This window comes from Rhineura floridana, chromosome 7, assembly GCF_030035675.1.
Source record: "Rhineura floridana isolate rRhiFlo1 chromosome 7, rRhiFlo1.hap2, whole genome shotgun sequence".
Taxonomy (NCBI): Eukaryota; Metazoa; Chordata; class Lepidosauria; order Squamata; family Rhineuridae; genus Rhineura; species Rhineura floridana.
The window spans coordinates 6,071,479-6,090,428 of NC_084486.1; the positions used below are offsets into that span (position 1 = coordinate 6,071,479).

Below are 18,950 nucleotides of genomic sequence, written 5' to 3' on the forward strand. Positions count from 1 at the left end.
CTTATTTGTATCCTTTTACCCTAGGACTTTGGGGAAAAAGGTCTCCAAATCCACTTTGTCCTGTTGGCTACGGGCCTGCATCACCCTAGCATATCAGTCCCTTAACCTACCAGTGCCGTCTAACATCATGGCTCATTCCACCGATCAGCGGCCGCTTCGGCGGCATTTGTAACTAATGCACCTCTTGCAGACATACGTAGAGCTGTAGTATGGGCTACCCCTAACTCCTTTGTGAAGCATTATAAGATTGATTGCTATGCTTCTGCTGATGCCTCCTTCGGGAGATGTGTTCTCCAACATGTCCTTTCTGAATCATAAGCTATTTGTAGCCCCTCCCTATTAGGGGGCTGCATTGGTACATCCCAAAGTGATGGCAGGCTACCTGTGGAAAATGGTCCATTGGACTCACCTGAAGGGTGATTTTCACAGGTACGCCTGCCATCACGTCCCTCCCTTGTGGGGGATCTCTGGATGACTTGTTCCATTTTTATAGTCTATCTGCTGTATGTTTTGTGCTCTGCCCAGTTTTCCCTCGGTTAAAACCTGTATTATTAGGTTGCAATTTGTATGGGTTTCCCTGTTTCCAGACTTCTTGTTTCTGTTTTCCTTGCTGCTGGGGCCTTTGACCTTTTGTTCCTTTCAGATATGCCACTTCAGACTCGTCGCGAATGAAAACTGGAGTGGGAGGGGCCTGAAGTCCAGGTTTTAACTCGAGTGCATTCTTGCCTTTGGACGCTAGATGGCAGTAAAGCCCAAAGTGATGGCAGGCGTACCTGTGAAAATCACCCTTCAGGTGAGTCCAATGGACCATTCTGCTTTCTTGCTTGGATGGAGGATAGAGAGGGATATGTGAGTGTGAAGAAACTAGTCTACTGTCCAAAGACAAAATTCAAGTGAGGCTGATCGGGCACGAGTAAAGCATCATAACTGTGCCTACTGTGTGGCGGTGCAGGCGACGAAGAAGGCCCACTTCTCTGCCTCCCATCGCATTCTCAAGTAGCCGTCCAGTGGAGCTTTTCCATATTGTCAGGGGTCTGTTGACATCCAACTCCACGAAATGGAGTTTTAGACCCTTTGGAGGCCCACTGTGAATTGTTTGCAAGGCACTTTGAAGGTAAAGTTGCTCGCCTCCGTAGCAGTGTTGATGCCCCATCCACATCCACTGTAGTCCCCAGTGAGGTGTCCAGTGCAACGTCTGCTGCAGCTTCTTGGGAACGGTTTCAGTTGATGCGGCCTGATGATGTAGACAAGGTGCTTGCGATGATGCGACCAGCAGTGTGTCCTCTCGACCCTTGCCCTTCTTGGCTTATTAAAGCTTGTCAAGGAGAGTGGTTCCAGCTGCCCTGAAAGAGGCGGTAATCAGATTACTCCTGAAAAAGACCACCCTGGACTCATTGTTCTGCGACAATTACCGACTGGTTGCAAATACTCCCTTCTTAGGGAAGGTGATTGAGAGGGTTCTGTCGCAGCAATTGCAAGTAGTCTTGGATGAAACAGATTATCTTGACTCATTCCAGTCTGGGTTCAGGCCTGGTTATGAGTCTGAATCGGCCTTGGTCTCCTGGATTGGCCTTGGTTGTCCTTTATCGGGAGAAAGACGGGGGAGTGCGACCCTGTTATTCTTACTTGATCTCTCAGCGGGTTTTGATACCATTGACCATGGTATCCTTCTGGGCCGACTTGGTGAGGTGGGTATTAGAGGCACTGTTTTAGAGTGGTTCCGATCCTATCTCCAAGGTCGTTTTCAGAGAATAGCATTGGGTGATTGCCTTTTGGCCCCGTGGCAGATGTGCTGTGTGGTGGCGCAGGGTACCATCTTGTCCCCCATGCTGTTTAACATCTATGAAGCCCTTGGGAGCAGTCATCAGGAGATTTGGGGCAAGATTTCAGCAGTACGCTGATGATACCCAGCTCTATTTCTCTGTAACTTCTGAATCGGGAGAGGCCGTGCAAGCCCTGGACCACTGCCTGGACTTGGTGGTGGGCTGGATGAGGGCCAATAAACTCTGAATCCTAGCAAGACCAGGTGCTGTGGGTTGGTGGTTTCCAGTTTCAGATAATTGGTCATTTGCCTGCTTTGGATGGGGTGATACTCCCTCTGAAAGAGCAGGTCCATATCTGGGGGAGATCCTGGATCCATCTTTGTTGCTAGAGGCCCAAGTGACCTCAGTGGCTAGGAGTGTCTTTTACCAGCTTCAGCTGGTAAGACAGCTGTGGCCATTTCTGGACCAGGATAGCCTGACCACTGTTGTCCATGCACTGAAAACCTCTAGGCTCAATTACTGTAATGTGCTCTATGTGGGGCTGCCCTTGAAGTTGGTCCGGAAGCTGCAGCTGGTTCAAAATGCAGTGGTGACACTGCTAACTGAGGCAGGGTATCGCCAACGTGCCACTCCACTGCTGAAAGAATTGCACTGGTTGCCCATTTGCTACTGGGCCAAGTTCAAGGTTCTAGTCTATACAGCTTGGGACCAGGATACCTTATCCCTTATATACCCGGTCGATCACTGTGCTCTGCAGGTGAGGGCCTCCTGCAGATACCATCTTATCAGGAGGTTCGTTCTGTACAATACGAACCCTTAGTGTGGGGGCACCTACCCTGTGGAACTCCCTACCCTTAAATATTAGACAGGAGCCATCTCTGTTATCTTTTCAGCGCCTATTGAAGACCTTCCTCTTTCAACAAGCCTTTTAAGTTGAGTATTCCAATCTGTCTCTGTGATGGAATTGCTTTTTAATGTTTTTAAACCTTTGTTTTTAAACAATATGTTTTTAACTTTTTTTAAGATATCTTGAAAGCGTTTTAAAATGTTTTTAAAGATGTTTTGTTTTAATGTATTTTAAATGATGTTTTAAAGTGTTTTTAGTGCTATTGTTTGCCGCCCTGGGCTCCTGCTGGGAGGAAGGGTGGGATATAAATAAATAAATAAATAAAATTCATGTTCATTGCTGTGTCCACTTTTGCCTCATCCTAGGCTTAAAGATTATTCCAAAGGATGTTCTTTGCTTCTCTTTTGGCATGCTGCCCTGCAGATGGCAGTGGGGTTTATGCTGTTGGGCTGAATTCAAAAGTGTTGAAGGCAAGCATGCACATTGTTGTCCCTCTTGGGGAGGGGATGTACTTGTGCACGCTATCTGGAGTAATAGTTCATTGGGAAGGGTATTGGAGGGAACAAAACACCTTTTCACGAGAAACATTTGGCTGGCCTTTATACTTCTCGCATGCTGCATGGCCTTCTCTCATATGAGCAACCCATGAATTAGGTGTCCCTAGGCTTGACTTTATATTTCCTCATTTCCTGTAAAAACTGTCTTCCAGTGTTTGATACAAATTCCAAAGAATGATTATTTGCAAAAATGTTGTAAATTGGCATGTCTGTTTTTTGTTTTTTTTAAGAATCAACCATCTGCTGAAAACTTCACATCTTTAACTCAAACACTTTCCAAAGGCCACAAAAGCTTGTTTTCTGATGAGGAGGATTCTGACGTAAGTTCTTAACCTAACTGTTCACTTCTGCACCAAACCAGCTAAACAGCAAAGTGAACATGCCCTGCGTGACCCAATAGTTATATTGGTTGCCAGTGTCTGAAGTCTGCAGGTCTGCAGTTGTGCCTGCCTCTGTGTCTAATCAGCTGAGTAAAACTACTAGAAGTTTAGTAGTATAAGGTATTCAGGAGTAACAATGAGGATATGATCATACTCGTGTTTTTCCCCAGGTAGCATGCCATCAGGTGGGTAGTAGCGCTGCCTGGTGTCCAAAGGCAGGAACGCACAAGAGTCAAGACTTCAGTTGCTCCTTTCGGCTTGACCCCAGTCTATTCCAGCCTTTGTCCTAGGGGGATCCTTTCAGCTTTAGCTCTCCTTCTGTGAGTCTGTTCCTTGCTGGTTCTGTTAACATTTCTCTCTGCTTTCTTCATTATTTGTTTTTCTTTCTCGTTTGTCCTTTTTTCCTTGCTTTGCCCCCTCCTGTGGCTGCGGCCCTTCTCTGGGCCCAAAGCTCCTCCCATCCTTTTTCTCTCCTGGCCACATTCTCTGCGGCCTGCCTCCAGCTCCAAAGCCAGTCCTAGCTCCTGCTCTGCTTCAGAGCTTTCTCTGGACCCTCTCTGCAGTTGGCTGTCTTTCAGAGCTTGCAGCTTTGGTTCTGTTCCTCTGCCCTCACCTCCTCTGCCTTGTCCCTCCACCCGCCTCTTGGGGCTCATGGCTGTGGTTACGTTCCTCTGCCCTTTCCTCCTTTGCCCTTTCCCACTGCCTGCTTCTTGGAATTTGCGGCTGCGGCTCCTTTCTCTTCTGTCCTGCCCGCCTCTTGGAGCTCACGGCTGCAGCTCCATTCCTTTACCTCTGCCTCTGGAGCAGCCCCTGTTTTCAGCGGTGTTCCCTGTTCCCATATCCCTGTTCCCTGAGCTGTTCCAACTGCCGCCGCCACTCATCCCTCGAGGCTCCCTGCTCATCCCTGGAGGTTTGATGCTGTGGTGTTAGCAACTCTGCAGACTGTGTCTTCTCCTGGCCGGGGAGTGCAGGCTTCTCTCCACTTAGGGGGCTCCAGTCATTTTTTCACCCTCTTCATCAAGCCCTTTTTCGTCTACCATTTTTTGTTTTGTCCACCATTTTTGGTTGCTGTTTTCCCCACCTTTTTTCCTCCCTCTGCCATGTTGTTGGAATGCCTGATCACCGTCTTCCAAAGCAACTACTTTACTCCAAACTTAAGGATGGAAAACGGAATATCGGTAGACAGCAAAAGAGGTTTAAAGATGTTCTCAAAGCTAATCTAAAAAAATGTAACATAAGCATTGAGAACTGAGAAGCTTTGGCCCATGAGCGTCCCAGTTGGAGGTCGGCCATTATCAAAGGTGCTATGGACTTTGAAGAAGCACGAGTACAGGGCGAAAGGGACAAACGAGCTAAGCGGAAGGCACGTCAAGCAAATCCTCATCGTGACCATCTTCCATCTGGAAACCTATGTCCTCACTGTAGGAGGCTGTGTGGATCCGGAATTGGCCTCCACAGTCACTTACGGACCCACCGTTAAAGACCTTATCTTGCAAGACAATCTTACTTGGCCACAAGTGATCACCAATGAATGAATGACTACTGGCCTCCTTCAATCCACCAAACCCCTCTTCCTGTGTGTTTGTTGATTGGCTCTCCATCGCACCCTGTACTCTGTGAGTGTGTGATTGGACTTTATTATATCTTGCCTGGTACAGCTCCCCTCTACTGTGTGCGTGTTTACCATGGCTCGGCCATCTTCCGCTGTGGCTATGAAGTTCATTGCAGAGCCACATCCACCCATCTGTGATAATGCAGCCACTGACACCTTGACCCACGTCTAAGCATAGGCTTTCCAATCACATTCCTTCCAAATATTATGGAATTATACTTTTGACGAGGTGCGCCTGGCGCCAACACTGTTATCTTTTTGGCGCCAGGTCAAGACTTTCCTCTTCTCCCAGGCATTTTAGCATGTGTTTTAAATTGTTTTTATATTGTTTAAAATTTTAAAATTGTGTTTTAAATTGTTCTTAAAATATGGGTTTTAAATTGTATATGTGTTTTAATGTTTTTGATTGCTGTAAACCGCCCAGAGAGCTTCGGCTATGGGGTGGTATACAAGTGAAATAAATAAATAAATAAATAAACTACGAAGTCACTTCTCTCTGCTAAGCAGAAGGCTAACAGACGAGCTCGCTACATCCGTCTCCCTTCTTCACTTGGTGATTCTGCAGAGGGTCAGCAGAGGCTGGAGGCCCTTTTCCATTCACCTGTTGAGTCTTGGGAAGAGGAATTTGAGGGTTTTCCTGACCAGCCTGCAGTGGTATGCCCTCGCCAGGGAGTCCCCCTCATGCAACCTCCAACCCCTGTGCCTTTATTCTCGGCTGAGCAGCTTGGGCAATCCACAGCTTCACCCCAGGCAGGGCCTTCTTCCATCTTGGATCAGCCTCAGTTGCCCTTGGATCCTCTCATATCTCTTGCCCCTTTGCAGGGTCTTCTTCTGAACCAGACCTTCCTATCTCAATTCAGAGATGTCCTGCTGGGTTCCATCTCTGATCTGCAAAGGCTCATCCTCATCAGACCCGACCTTCACCCTTGGTTGAGGAATGTCTGGAGCAACTACGGGTCTCATCTCCTAACCCCTTTGATTCCTCCAGGGGAAGGGTTCAATGCTGTTTAGAGGCTGAGACCGATTCACTCAATCTTTTCATCAGTCCTGAAGGGGATGAGGCTGAGTGGAGCAGTGAGTTGGAAGGAGAAGATTGCTCACACCATTTATTTCAGTCTTCACACTATCTCGCCTTATTTCACAAGCCATATTGGGTCTTCATGTGCTGGTACCTGAACCCTCATCTGCCCCGGTCAAGGGGGCTAAGGTGTTGAAAGCTCCCAAGTCTTTAATTCATTCCTTCTCAGTTCCTGACTCTCTCAACAAGATGGCGAAGGAGGACTGTGGTCATCCTCCTCATGCACACCGTGTGACAGCTTTTGCTAACAAGTTTTATTCATTAGATCCCAAATTCATAAATTTCCTGAAGGTCCTTGCAATGTATGGGCTCATTTTGAGTCTGGTTTCCAGGTCTCTCCATTCTGAAGAAGGGGACTCCCAATTTAAAGATGCAGCTGAGCGGTGACTGGACTTTACTCTTTGAGGAACCCATGACTCCTTGGCATATGCCATCCAAGCCTCCTGCGCTGCCTCATTGATTACCAGAGCCTCCACGATGTAGCTGAATGAGTTACTCGATGATCCTCAGTCAGACCCAGCTAGACTCCACAAGACCTTGGTTAAGCTACACAAGGCTGCAGCATTTGTGGCAAATGCAACACTCAATGTAACACAGTTTGTCACTAGGGCTATGCCCACAGGTGTGGTAACTCACTGGACCTTTGGCTATGCCACTGGGATGCTGACAACACTGCTGCTCCCTATTCAACAGCTCCCTATTCGAACTCCCTGCTGTTTGGGGATGAGGCCCTCAAGATAGTGCTGGTTGATCCCAAGGATAAGAGGAAACCTGCAGATAGGGGCTGCAATCTTCGTGCCTCAAGAGGATACTGTAACAGACAGAGCTTCTTTGGCCATAACCAGAATCAGTTCTTGGGATGCCAGAGGTGTACCCCATCCTCTGCCTGTGGGGACATCAGCAGCGCCAGTACTGACCATCCACATAGGTGTCAGACTTATTCACTTTGCCAGAGCTTGGAAGCATGTAACCATGGATGCTTGGGTGTGAGATTCTGTGATTCACATTTACTCTATAGAATTCTGGGAACTCCCTCCTCACAGGGTTCTACCATCCTCCCTGTCCACCTCTCCTGAGAGGCTGGCAGTGATGACAGAGGCCATACGTCACTTTTCTATAGGCCCAATAGAGCCATGAATCCTGCCAAATGTTTTACTCAGGTATCTACTCCATCTTGTTTGCAGTGACCAAAAAAGATTATTCATAGAGGACAATCCTAGACCTCAAATTTCTCAATTCTTTTGTCAGGTATCGGCGCTTCAAGATGGAGTTTCTGGCATTGATTGTGGAGACTCTCCAGGAAGGGGACTTTTTGGCTTCTATCGATCTGAAGGAAGCCTACCTGCATGTACCAATGTGATGTTCCTAGCTAAAGCACTGGAACAGTTAATAGCCTCCATTCACATCATTCTCTGGGCTTTCCACCATACCCGACCACTCCAGTAGGCTCTTCTGCCCTTTCAGCTGGACATTTCCAATTTCAGACACAGGAAAGTACATTTCTCCCTGTTCCTGCAGTCTTCGTTTTGCTGGTGGATGGTGGCTGAGAATCTGCAGAACCCGGAGGACTCTGATTACAACTGATGCCAGTCTCCTGGGATGGGGTGCCCACTGCAGTTCCCTGTTTGTTCAAGGCAGGTGAATGGCTGCCGAACAACTGCTCAGCATAAATAAAATAAATAAATAAAATAAATTTTTATTTTTAGGCTGCCTATCTGGCCGAATAATCGGCCACTCTAGGCGGCGTACATCATTAAAAGTAAAATACAGCATATATAACAAATAAATACATTTTAACATCAATCTCCTATTAACAATCAACCTACATCTGTACACTATAAAACTAAAACTAACTAAAAGGCCTATACGCCCATTGGAACAGCCAAGTTTTTAGTCCTTGGCGGAAACTTACCAGGGAGGGGGCATGGCGAATATCGTATGGCAGAGAATTCCAGAGGGTGGGGGCCACAGCCGAGAATGCCCTCTCTCTGGTCCGCACCAGCCTAGCTGTTTTAACTGGTGGGACCGAGAGAAGGTCTTGTGAGGCTGATCTCGTCAGGCGGCATATTTGATGATGCTGGAGGCACTCCTTTAGATAAACTGGACCGACACCATATAGGGCTAGAGCCTTTTTCCCTAGGCCAGAGCAGCAGCAGGCCATTTCCAGGGGCAACAGCAGAATAACGTGGTGGCTCCTCTAGGGGGCCTCAATGTACTGAAGATATATGAACTGCCTCATGAGCTTCAACTCAAAGCTCCAGTCTGTCCCTTTGAACATTTGCAGTCCTTCATAGCTGTTAGTGTAAATTTTGCAGCCTTTTGTAATGTTCCATACAAACTTCTGCAGCTTTTCATAACCTGGTGACTCCTCTAGGGGACCTCAGTGTAGCAAAGGTGTATAAATTGCATCATGAGCTTCAGTTCAAGGCTCCAGTCTGTTACTCGGAACAGTTGCAACCCTTCGTAACTGTCTGTGTAAACCTTTGCAGCCTTTCATAACTGTAGATTTTTGGGAGTCCTTCATAACTGGCTGTGTAAACCTTTGAATTTATCCAGTGACTTCCATATGGAGGAGGACCTTATATTCATCCTTGTGGGAAAAAAGTAAATAAGCAATACAGTTTTGTCTATTACATTATTATTATTATTATTATTATTTATTAATATAGACATGAGGTTTCTGACCTGTTTCTAGGGCGTCAATACAAATCTCCAGTTTGCTACTCTGAACATTATTTTATAACTGTCTGAGGAAATTTTTGAATCTATCCAGGAACTTCCTTGAAGGTTCTAAGGATCCCATGGCTATCCTCCTGGGTAAATTGTGCTTAGCAAGATAACGTAAATTAAGCTGGTTGCTTGGTTAAGTCTTCACCAGCAGGTCCCTGGGTGACATAAGACAAGTCCAAATTCCATGTAGCCTTAGTAAGGCTCATTTCGCTGTTTCAATTTACATAGCTAGACTCAAGATCTAGTCCAGCCTTTCCCAACTAGTGGGCCACCAGATGTTGTTGGACCACAATTCCCATCTTTCCTGATCATTGGCAATGCTGGCTGAGGCTGATAGGAGTTGTGGTCCAACAACATCTGGTGGCCCACTAGTTGGGAAAGGCTGGTCTAGTTATATATATGCTGAGATGCAGTTCTCCTGGAAGGTGGTGATTGTTCAGTCAAGTCCTGACCTTCATCGGCAGTTCCCTGGGCAACTTATAACAGTTTAAAATTCTGTATTGCATTTATCAAAACATTTAGCCTTTGGTAAGGCTGTTCAGTTTGTGTAACTGGAGTTGAGAGCAGTGCATCTGGCCCTTTGCCTCTTCCATCCAAGATAATACCTGTGTAAAACTGCATTTGAACCAGCAAGGGGGTACCAGGGCTCTTTCCCTTTGGGTGAAGGTCACGCTAATATTCTATTGGGCTGAGAGATACCTGCTGTCCTTGAGGGCAGACCACTTCAGCGGGGTTCTGAAGGTCACTGCAGATTGGCTCAGCAGGCAGCAAGTGATTCCAGGGGAGTAGAGGCTATGTCCAGCAGTTTTTCTCCTTCTCCAACACCGTTTCGGCACTCTGCCTATGGATCTGTTTGCCTCGAGCTACAACACTCAGTTTCTCTGGTTTTTCTTGAGGTATTTAGAGACAAAAGACTCTCTCCAGACTGCTTGGTCGGATGACCTCCTATATGTGTCTCCTCCTGTTCTCTTGCTAGGCAGAATATTGAGGAAGCTTCAACGTGAACATGTTCAATTGGTGCTAGCCCATTACTGGCCACACTGGCCGTGATTCTCTGCTCTCCTCTCCTTATCAGTTGCAGACTCTTGGAGGTTACCAATGAAACCGGATCTTCTCTCACAGGGACCGATCTAGCATCCGGATCCCAACTGGCTGAGTCTGACAGCTTGGTGTTTGAGCAGACATAATTGATCTGCACTGGCCTATTGCAGGAAGTAATTGATACCATCCTGGCTTCTAGACGGCTGTCGACTAATTGAATTTACCAGAGTATGTGGTCGGCATTCTCCAGCTGGTGTGTCTCCTGTGGCCTACAACCTTCTAAAGCCAACTTATAAAGTCCAGCAGGTATTACTGTTCCTTCATAAAGGTTTGAAGATGGGATTGAAGCTCAACACCTTACGTTGTCAGGCTTCTATTATGTCTCCGATCTTGGCTGTTAATTTGTCAAGTATCCCCATGGGCTCTCACACTCTGGTTAAACTTTTTTGAAGGGAGCTGCTTCACTTGCTCCAGCAGTATGTCATTGCTTTCCACCGTGGAGTTTATGGAAGGTGCTGCAAGCATGGCAGCTCCCTCCACTCGAACCCCTCAGGACCGTGTCCTGCGGGTACTGTCTTTCAAAGTCCTCTCTCTAGTGGCCATCTCTTCAGCTAGACGGGTGTCTGAGTTATGAGCTGTCTCATTGGCCTCCCATCTCTGCACTTTTCAGAAGGACTCAGTAGTTTTACGTCCAGATTCATCTTTCCAGCCCAAAGTAAGTTCTGCTTTTCATTGTAACCAGGACATTGTGCTCCCATCCCTTTGTCCTAATCTTGTTCACCCTCTCAAAAAGCCTGGCAAACTAGATGTTTACAGAGCCCTCAAGGTCTACCAAGGTCATCTTAGAACTCTGGGGAAGAAAGTGGCAAAATCCACCTTATCTTGTTGGTTATGTGCCTGTATTGCCCTGGTCTACATCACTCAAGCCTCCAGTGCCTCACAATACCAGGTCTGCAGCTACCACCGCTGCGTTCACAACAAATGCACCTCTTGCAGATATTTGCAGGGTGGTGATATGGTCTACTCCAGACTCATTCATCAGTCACTATGCTGAAGCTTCTTTCAGGAGGTGTGTGCTGCAGCAGGTTATTTCTCATGTTTAGGCAGTGGGTAGTCCCTCCCTACGAGGGCTTATCCCACGTGATGGCATGCTACCTGGGGAAAATGGACCCGTGGTTTCACCTGAAAAGTGGTTTCCCCAGGTGTCATGACATCACGGCCCTCCCTGATGGAGGCTGCCTGGGTGTATTATACTGTATCATCTTTTCATACACTTTTTAGTGGTAAGGTGACTTCAATTTCAGTAAGTTTATAATGTGTTAATGAGTAAAGACCTTTGTGTATGTGCTTTGGCTGTTGCTGCTCCTTTGTTCAGGCTCTTTTCTTTGCTGTTTTGCTTGTTCTGTTTATGACTGTTGTTCAGATGTCTCAGTTCGACCTTGTCACAAATGAACTGGAGTTGGGCCGGAAGGAGCAGCCTGGGTCTTGATTCATGTGCATTGTTGCCTTTGGACACTAGATGGTGCTATAACCCATGTGATGGCGTGTTATCTGGGAAAACCACCTTTCAGGTGAGACCAACGGTCCATTCTGCCCAAGCCTGCCAGTGCTAATGAGCCTTAACTCAGAAATGAACTGCTTGACCTCATATTTATTTTTAGTCAAAGGCTTGGGGCCAAATCATTCAGCTCTCCACTGGTAGAATCCCTCAAAACTTGAGAAATGTGCTCATAAACCATCCTCTTACCACCATAGTTTTGGCAGGAAATTGGCACCTTTCTATTTTTGTAAGGGTGGAGGAAATCTCATAGAGACTTTCATTTACCTTGCCCCCAATTTGTTACCTTTGCTGTCTGCACATATGGTTGCTGAAGATTCCAAATGTGTAAATGCATTTTTAAAAAATTGCTCAAAGCAACTTTTCTATCCAACAGGACTTGTTTTCTTATAAATCAAAAGCAAAGAGCTCATCTATGTCATCCAGCAAAGTGACAACAAAAATGCCACTGTCTCTGTTTGAGGATGAGGATGAAGAGGTAGGTGGTGCTTGAGAGCAGCTAGATCTCACTTCAGGGTAAAGTATGCCTTAAATGCAGGCCTGTATGACTATAATGCCTATGAGCTGATTGTGTTTTTCCTCTCCCAGTCTTCATTTGTGACTTCCTGGGGAATTCCAGACATCTATTGTTTACTGCCCATTCTTTGTGGGAAAACTAACATTTGCTGGCCTCATGGCCTAACAACAACGAGGAGTGAGCATGGGGAAATGTTGCTCTTCCTTTACTTGGATTCACAGGCATTTGGGGGGAACTGGTGCCATCTTTGCCTACGTGATGTACCTGCATCTGGGCAGGGGAGAGAGCCTTACATGCTGTCACCACAGACATCAACAAGGTGGAGTAGAGATAAGAATTGGGAGCGGGGAAGGCAGAAACAGAGCAAATGAGGAGCCTAAAGGAAGAAAAAGGAGTGTGCCTGAGAAATGAAACAAACAACAAAAAATACTTTTCCATAAGTGGAGGTTGATACATCTCACTCAAAGAGCAACAACTAACATTTTCGGGAGCCACAATGCAGCCATGGGTACTTAGCAGCCACCCTCAGGGAAGAACATCTTTAGTCCTAGGGGGCAGGGAAGGGACTTCTTCAGCTTGATTCTTTGAGACTGTATTATTTAGGAGCCTGTCTTGCATAAGAGGATTCTTTGACATTAGGGCCACTATCTAAACCCTACTTTGATGAAAAGTCATGTCTAGAGGGTATCTCACAAAACAGAATGTAAGGTACATACAAACAGTGTCATGCCCGCCCGACCCTCAGGGTCCCGGGATCATGCATCAGGCTCAGACCCCCACCCTTAGGGAAATGAGACTGGAACCAAAAAGCTATTACTTCACCCTTGCCAAGGCTGTGTACGCTCACAACAACCCTGCAAGGTAGAAGGTAGGCTGCCACCACCCCTGTATACTGGTCCACTCAGAGCCAGGGGATCTCTGAGCCCAGAAGGTATATAAAACCAAGGTCCTAAAAGGCAAGAGTCACAGTTACACTCCTTGCCAGGCACCTCTGGTTTAACACTTAAAATCCAAGCTTTTAACTTCTTAACCCTCTTTGGTAGTGAGTGACTGAGATTGGGTCAAAACACTGAATTCAGAACCACCCCTTCTCTCAAATGAACACACCAGGTTAAATAGAAGTAGCTTTATTAAAATATATAAGTGCACATATCATATAGCAGCAAGTAATCCTTTAAGACCATTCACCCAACAGGGGTTTAGGTTCTTACAAGAGAATTCATACACACAACAAGAAAATAACAAACTATCTCACCTAACTACTTACATACGAGGTAGTTGGTTGCGTGGCACCTCTCCTAAGAGAGATGGATGTTCAACATAAAGCAATGGAACCAGACCTAGGTTGCCTTCCCATAAGCAACCCCAGGAACCATAAGGCAGAAAAGGTTTGGAACTCTGGTGCCAGTCAGCATAGGCAGAGAACAGAGAACAAAGGCTATGGGTCCCTAGCCCTATACTTAAGGGAAAAAGATCCTAACGGTCCAAGATTAATTGACCAATCAGGAATTGACTGATGTAACTTTCTTCTCGATGTTTCTCACATTTTCGCGCCTTCAGGCCCCCCTCCCAACGATGTTTTCCAACTGCATAGGCCAAGGATGACCTTGGGTGCCAGGCACTTGCTAATCAGCAAAGATAAACAGGTGCAGCTTGTTAAGGCTTCTTCTAACCGTCTTCAGCTGGGAAAATGAAACTTAACTTTACAAATTGGCAAGGCTTGTCTTTTCTGACTGTAACCATCTCCCAGAGTCCCTTACTGGAGCCAAAGTGTTGTCATCAAATTTTTAATAACTCATGACCATTACAGGTTCATGACACGCCCCTTTTTGGGAAGATGATGTCAGAACTCTGGATAGTTCTGCGTCATCGCCACAGCAACCAGGGATAAGGGAACAATCAAAAAATTCCATCAACATTACAATACAGCATATAAAAAAGAAAAAAAAGAAAAAACAATTTAATACATTTTAAGCAAGTGAGCTACTTCTTGTCTTATGCCTTCTAATTAGGTTCAAAGTTACAACACAACATAACAAACAGTAAAGGAAAAAAAAAAAAAGAAATAAGGGACCCCTAAAATACCCCCCAAAAAAGAAAACTTTATTATATAAAAAGAAAAATAAAGAAATAGAATAAAAAATGGGGTGATCCAAAACTGGTCCGGGTTCAAAAAAGGTCATAAGCCGTAAAATCTTTAAAAAGTCCATAAAACGTGTTAAAAGCGTAAAAGAGTAAAACAAGGTCTAAAAACGGTCCAGAGGTCATCAGAGCCGGGAAATCAGTCAGTGAAATAGGCATGAATCAAATATCAATCAACTGGAACAGATAGGCGAGATAGAGCATCAGCTACTATATTATCACGCCCCTTTATGAACTGGATTGTAAAATCAAAATCTTGGAGGGCCAGACTCCAACGTAACAATTTTTGGTTGGAGTTTTTCATCCTGTTCAACGAACACAAAGGAGAATGGTCTGTCTGCAATTGAAAATGACGTCCCCATAGGTACGGGCGTAACTTATCAAGAGCCCAAACCAAAGCAAGACACTCCTTTTCAATGGTAGCCAAATTGCGCTCTCTTGGAAGCAATTTCTTACTAATGTATGCAATAGGGTGCAATTCTCCAGCAGCATCTTCCTGGAGCAAGGCAGCTCCAAGCCCAAAGTTAGAGGCATCCGTCTGAACTACAAAAGGGCTTGAAAAATCAGGAGCTTTCAAAACAGGATAGTTTACCAACATCGTCTTTAAAGCATCAAAAGCACTTTGACATTTATCAGTCCAAATGACACGCATTGGCATAGTCTTTTTGCACAGTTCAGTTAGAGGGGTAGCAACACTGCTAAAATGTGGGGCAAATTTTCTGTAATAGCCGGCTAACCCCAAAAAGGATTGAACCTGTTTCTTGGTCTTAGGGACAGGCCAATTTTGAATAGCTTCGATCTTAGCCTCTAGGGGTTTGACACAATCCTGCCCCACCCTGTGGCCCAAATACACAACTTCCCCCAGTCCAAATTGACATTTCTGCGCTTTGATGGTTAGTCCAGCGGCCTGCAGTCGCTGTAGAACAATTCTCAAATGATTCAAATGCGACTTCCAGTCAGGGCTAAAGATGGCCAGATCGTCCAGATACGCACAAGAAAATTCACCTAGGCCATTAATCACAGAATTAATAAGCCTCATGAACGTGGCTGGAGCATTTCGAAGTCCGAATGGGAGAACCTTGAACTGGAACAAGCCCATATGCGTGACAAAAGCAGATTTCACAGCAGCGTCCCCATCTAGAGGCACTTGCCAATATCCCTTGGTTAAATCCAGTGTAGTGATGTATTTTGCTGCTCCCAGCCTTTCTATTAAATGGTCCATCCTAGGCAAAGGATACGGATCCACTTGGGAAATCTGGTTCAGCTTCCTGTAATCCACACAGAAACGCACTTCATTAGCTTCCCGTTTAGCCACTAGCACAATAGGGGAGGACCAGGGACTGGTAGAGGGTTCAATAACTCCCATTTCCAGCATAGCTTGGATTTCCCTCTCTACCACCTCTGCATTCCGTCCTATAACTCGATATGGAGAAGCTTGCATAGGGGGATGATCCCCGGTGTTAATGGAATGAATAGCCAAGTCAGTTCTTCCAGGCTTACTGGAAAACATAGGTTTAAAGTCCATCAGGATTTGAACTAATTGCCTTCGTTGCTCCTGAGTCAAACCTTCGGGTAGGGTAATTTCAGTTATCCCCCCTGCTTGTTGGCTCTCTGTAACCAAATCCAAAGAATCCTCTGCAAATTCACACGCCTTGGTACAAGCCATAATTAAATGTCTATTAAGAGGCTCAGATTCCTCCGCTGGTAATAAAACAGCCGGGTTAACTTCTGTTTTGCTTTTACAACCTTGAAGGCTTTCCTTCTTTATTAGAGCTGTCTTAGTTCCTTGAGAGCCAACAGGCGGCACTTTACATTCCATCAGCCCCCCTCCCCTGGGCTGCAAAAGCGAACTTTTTTTCTGTGGCTTAGGCAAGCACACAGCCCGTTCCTTTAAAGCCTTGGCTTCTCTCCCACTACATTTCCAGGTGTCTAACAAAACTTGAGACTTAGCAAGAGCATCCCTCTCCGCCCTACGTTCAGTCTCTTTATGGTGCAGGAAGAGCAGGTCTGTTCCTATCAAAACGTCCCACAAACTATTGGTTGAATGAACTAGAACTCTATGGCGCCCAGTCCAATTCTTGTATGAAAGCACTAGCTCGGCCACACGAGCTTGCACTGCCCTGGGTCCATACGCCGTGACAGTCACTTGTAAGTCAGGGACATATTGCTCTGGCTTCACCAAGTGTTCAGCAACACTGGAGAGTTCTGCGCCCGAATCTACCCGTCCCATGACCTGAATACAGTTAACATATATGGGTTCTGAAAACTGCGTTTGAACCCATTCCTTGCATTCCGATGAAAGAGGTTCTGGACAGTCCCTCCCTAGCAGCAAACCATCCTTTTCTTCTCCCTCTTTGCCCCCGGATATATTTTGTACAACACTCACCGACAGGGCTTTAACAACTGGTCCACGAGGGGTCTCAGGACGGTCTTGTGAATTTGGGGCAGAAAATACAAAATCCGATTCTGCTCCTTCATTCTCCTCGGCTGACGACCATGAAGAAAGTTCAGGGGGCTCCGCTCCAGGGGACGTTAAGTCTCTCACACGTGCAACTGGAGCAACCTTTGGGTTCTTCCTTCCAGCAGGATTGGGCTTAGACAGGGTTTTAGAACAGGAATTAGCCTTATGACCAATTTTCCCACATTTAAAACAAATTATTTCTCCACGGGGCTTCTCTTGCAATGCAGCCTCGGGCCGGGCGGAAGGCACTTTGAAGTAGCCAGCAGGCCCCCCTTTCTCTTCCTTCGCCGGTTGCCCTGGTTTCTGCATACCTGCAGTCTCTCGCCCCGGCGGTTTCACAGGAACGTACTCCGGTCTCCGAAACAAAGTATACTTTTCTCCAGCTCTGTTTTTAAACATACGATCTGCTAGCATGCCTGCTTCAGTCAGAGAACGGGGCTGCTGGTCTCTGACCAGAGCCATCAAATCTCGAGGGAGGCGTCTGTAAAACAGTTCTTTAGCAAACAGATCTAAAACCTCCTCTCGGGTTACAGCCTCGGCCGTGTCAGCCCAACGTTCCACATTTCTGCCCATCCGTGCAGAAAAAGCTGAGAAGCTTTCCCGAGGCTTCTTCTGATCTGCCTCTAAGTGCCGAAAACAATCCTCTGATGTTAACGCAAAGTGAGACTTGGCCAAAGCATAAAAGTAGTCAAAATCATCTGCATACTCCAGTGGCAAAGAGTTCAACAGTTCTCTCAACTCGCCTTCAGCATTAATGCGTAAAGCACTCATCCAGTACTTTTTAGGCACACCTTGATCTCTACAAGAGTGAGCAAAAACTTGGAAGAAGGTAAAGATGTCATCTGTCTCACGAAAGGTCGGAAACGATTTTTTATGGAGGTCTGGTCTTCCTCCTCGCGGTTGTTGCATCTCACGAGCAAAGCTTTCCCTACTCCGGCGATCTTCCTCCATAGCCCTGAACTGCAGGGACAACAGCTTCATTTGCTTAGCCAGGTAGCGCTGCATGCTCCTAGGCAGCTCTTCCTCATCCAAATCTGATTCCTCCTCATCTTCGCTATCCTCAGTTTGCTTAGACACGAACTCCTTGTCATCCACAGAAGGCTGAGGTATAAACGACAGAGCAGCAGCGCCTTCTTCCAGCTGAACAAGCTGACTAGGCAACGCAGTGTCTGCCAGGAGCACATCCTCGGCTCCATTCTTTTGAGATCTAGTTTTTATCTTTTGCGACATTCTGCACTAACCTTACTACCCAAAGTAACAAACAATTGTGTCAGAAGTCTCTTTAAAATTTACACCTCTCCTAAGAGAGATGGATGTTCAACATAAAGCAATGGAACCAGACCTAGGTTGCCTTCCCATAAGCAACCCCAGGAACCATAAGGCAGAAAAGGTTTGGAACTCTGGTGCCAGTCAGCATAGGCAGAGAACAGAGAACAAAGGCTATGGGTCCCTAGCCCTATACTTAAGGGAAAAAGATCCTAACGGTCCAAGATTAATTGACCAATCAGGAATTGACTGATGTAACTTTCTTCTCGATGTTTCTCACATTTTCGCGCCTTCAGGCCCCCCTCCCAACGATGTTTTCCAACTGCATAGGCCAAGGATGACCTTGGGTGCCAGGCACTTGCTAATCAGCAAAGATAAACAGGTGCAGCTTGTTAAGGCTTCTTCTAACCGTCTTCAGCTGGGAAAATGAAACTTAACTTTACAAATTGGCAAGGCTTGTCTTTTCTGACTGTAACCATCTCCCAGAGTCCCTTACTGGAGCCAAAGTGTTGTCATCAAATTTTTAATAACTCATGACCATTACAGGTTCATGACACGCCCCTTTTTGGGAAGATGATGTCAGAACTCTGGATAGTTCTGCGTCATCGCCACAGCAACCAGGGATAAGGGAACAATCAAAAAATTCCATCAACATTACAATACAGCATATAAAAAAGAAAAAAAAGAAAAAACAATTTAATACATTTTAAGCAAGTGAGCTACTTCTTGTCTTATGCCTTCTAATTAGGTTCAAAGTTACAACACAACATAACAAACAGTAAAGGAAAAAAAAAAAAAGAAATAAGGGACCCCTAAAATACCCCCCAAAAAAGAAAACTTTATTATATAAAAAGAAAAATAAAGAAATAGAATAAAAAATGGGGTGATCCAAAACTGGTCCGGGTTCAAAAAAGGTCATAAGCCGTAAAATCTTTAAAAAGTCCATAAAACGTGTTAAAAGCGTAAAAGAGTAAAACAAGGTCTAAAAACGGTCCAGA

At 45.8% G+C, this 18,950-nt stretch overlaps 1 protein-coding gene across 4 annotated transcripts in view; it reads left to right on the forward strand.

Annotated features, from left to right (window-relative positions):
- Positions 1–18,950, forward strand: part of LOC133388690 (WASH complex subunit 2A-like) — a 258,757-nt gene that overhangs the window by 100,885 nt on the left and 138,922 nt on the right. For all 4 annotated transcript variants that reach the window (XM_061634772.1, XM_061634771.1, XM_061634773.1 and 1 more), the window contains 2 exons: positions 3,398–3,487; positions 11,943–12,044. In XM_061634772.1, coding sequence (XP_061490756.1) covers positions 3,398–3,487; positions 11,943–12,044 — 192 coding nt within the window. The remainder of the gene's footprint in view (positions 1–3,397; positions 3,488–11,942; positions 12,045–18,950) is intronic.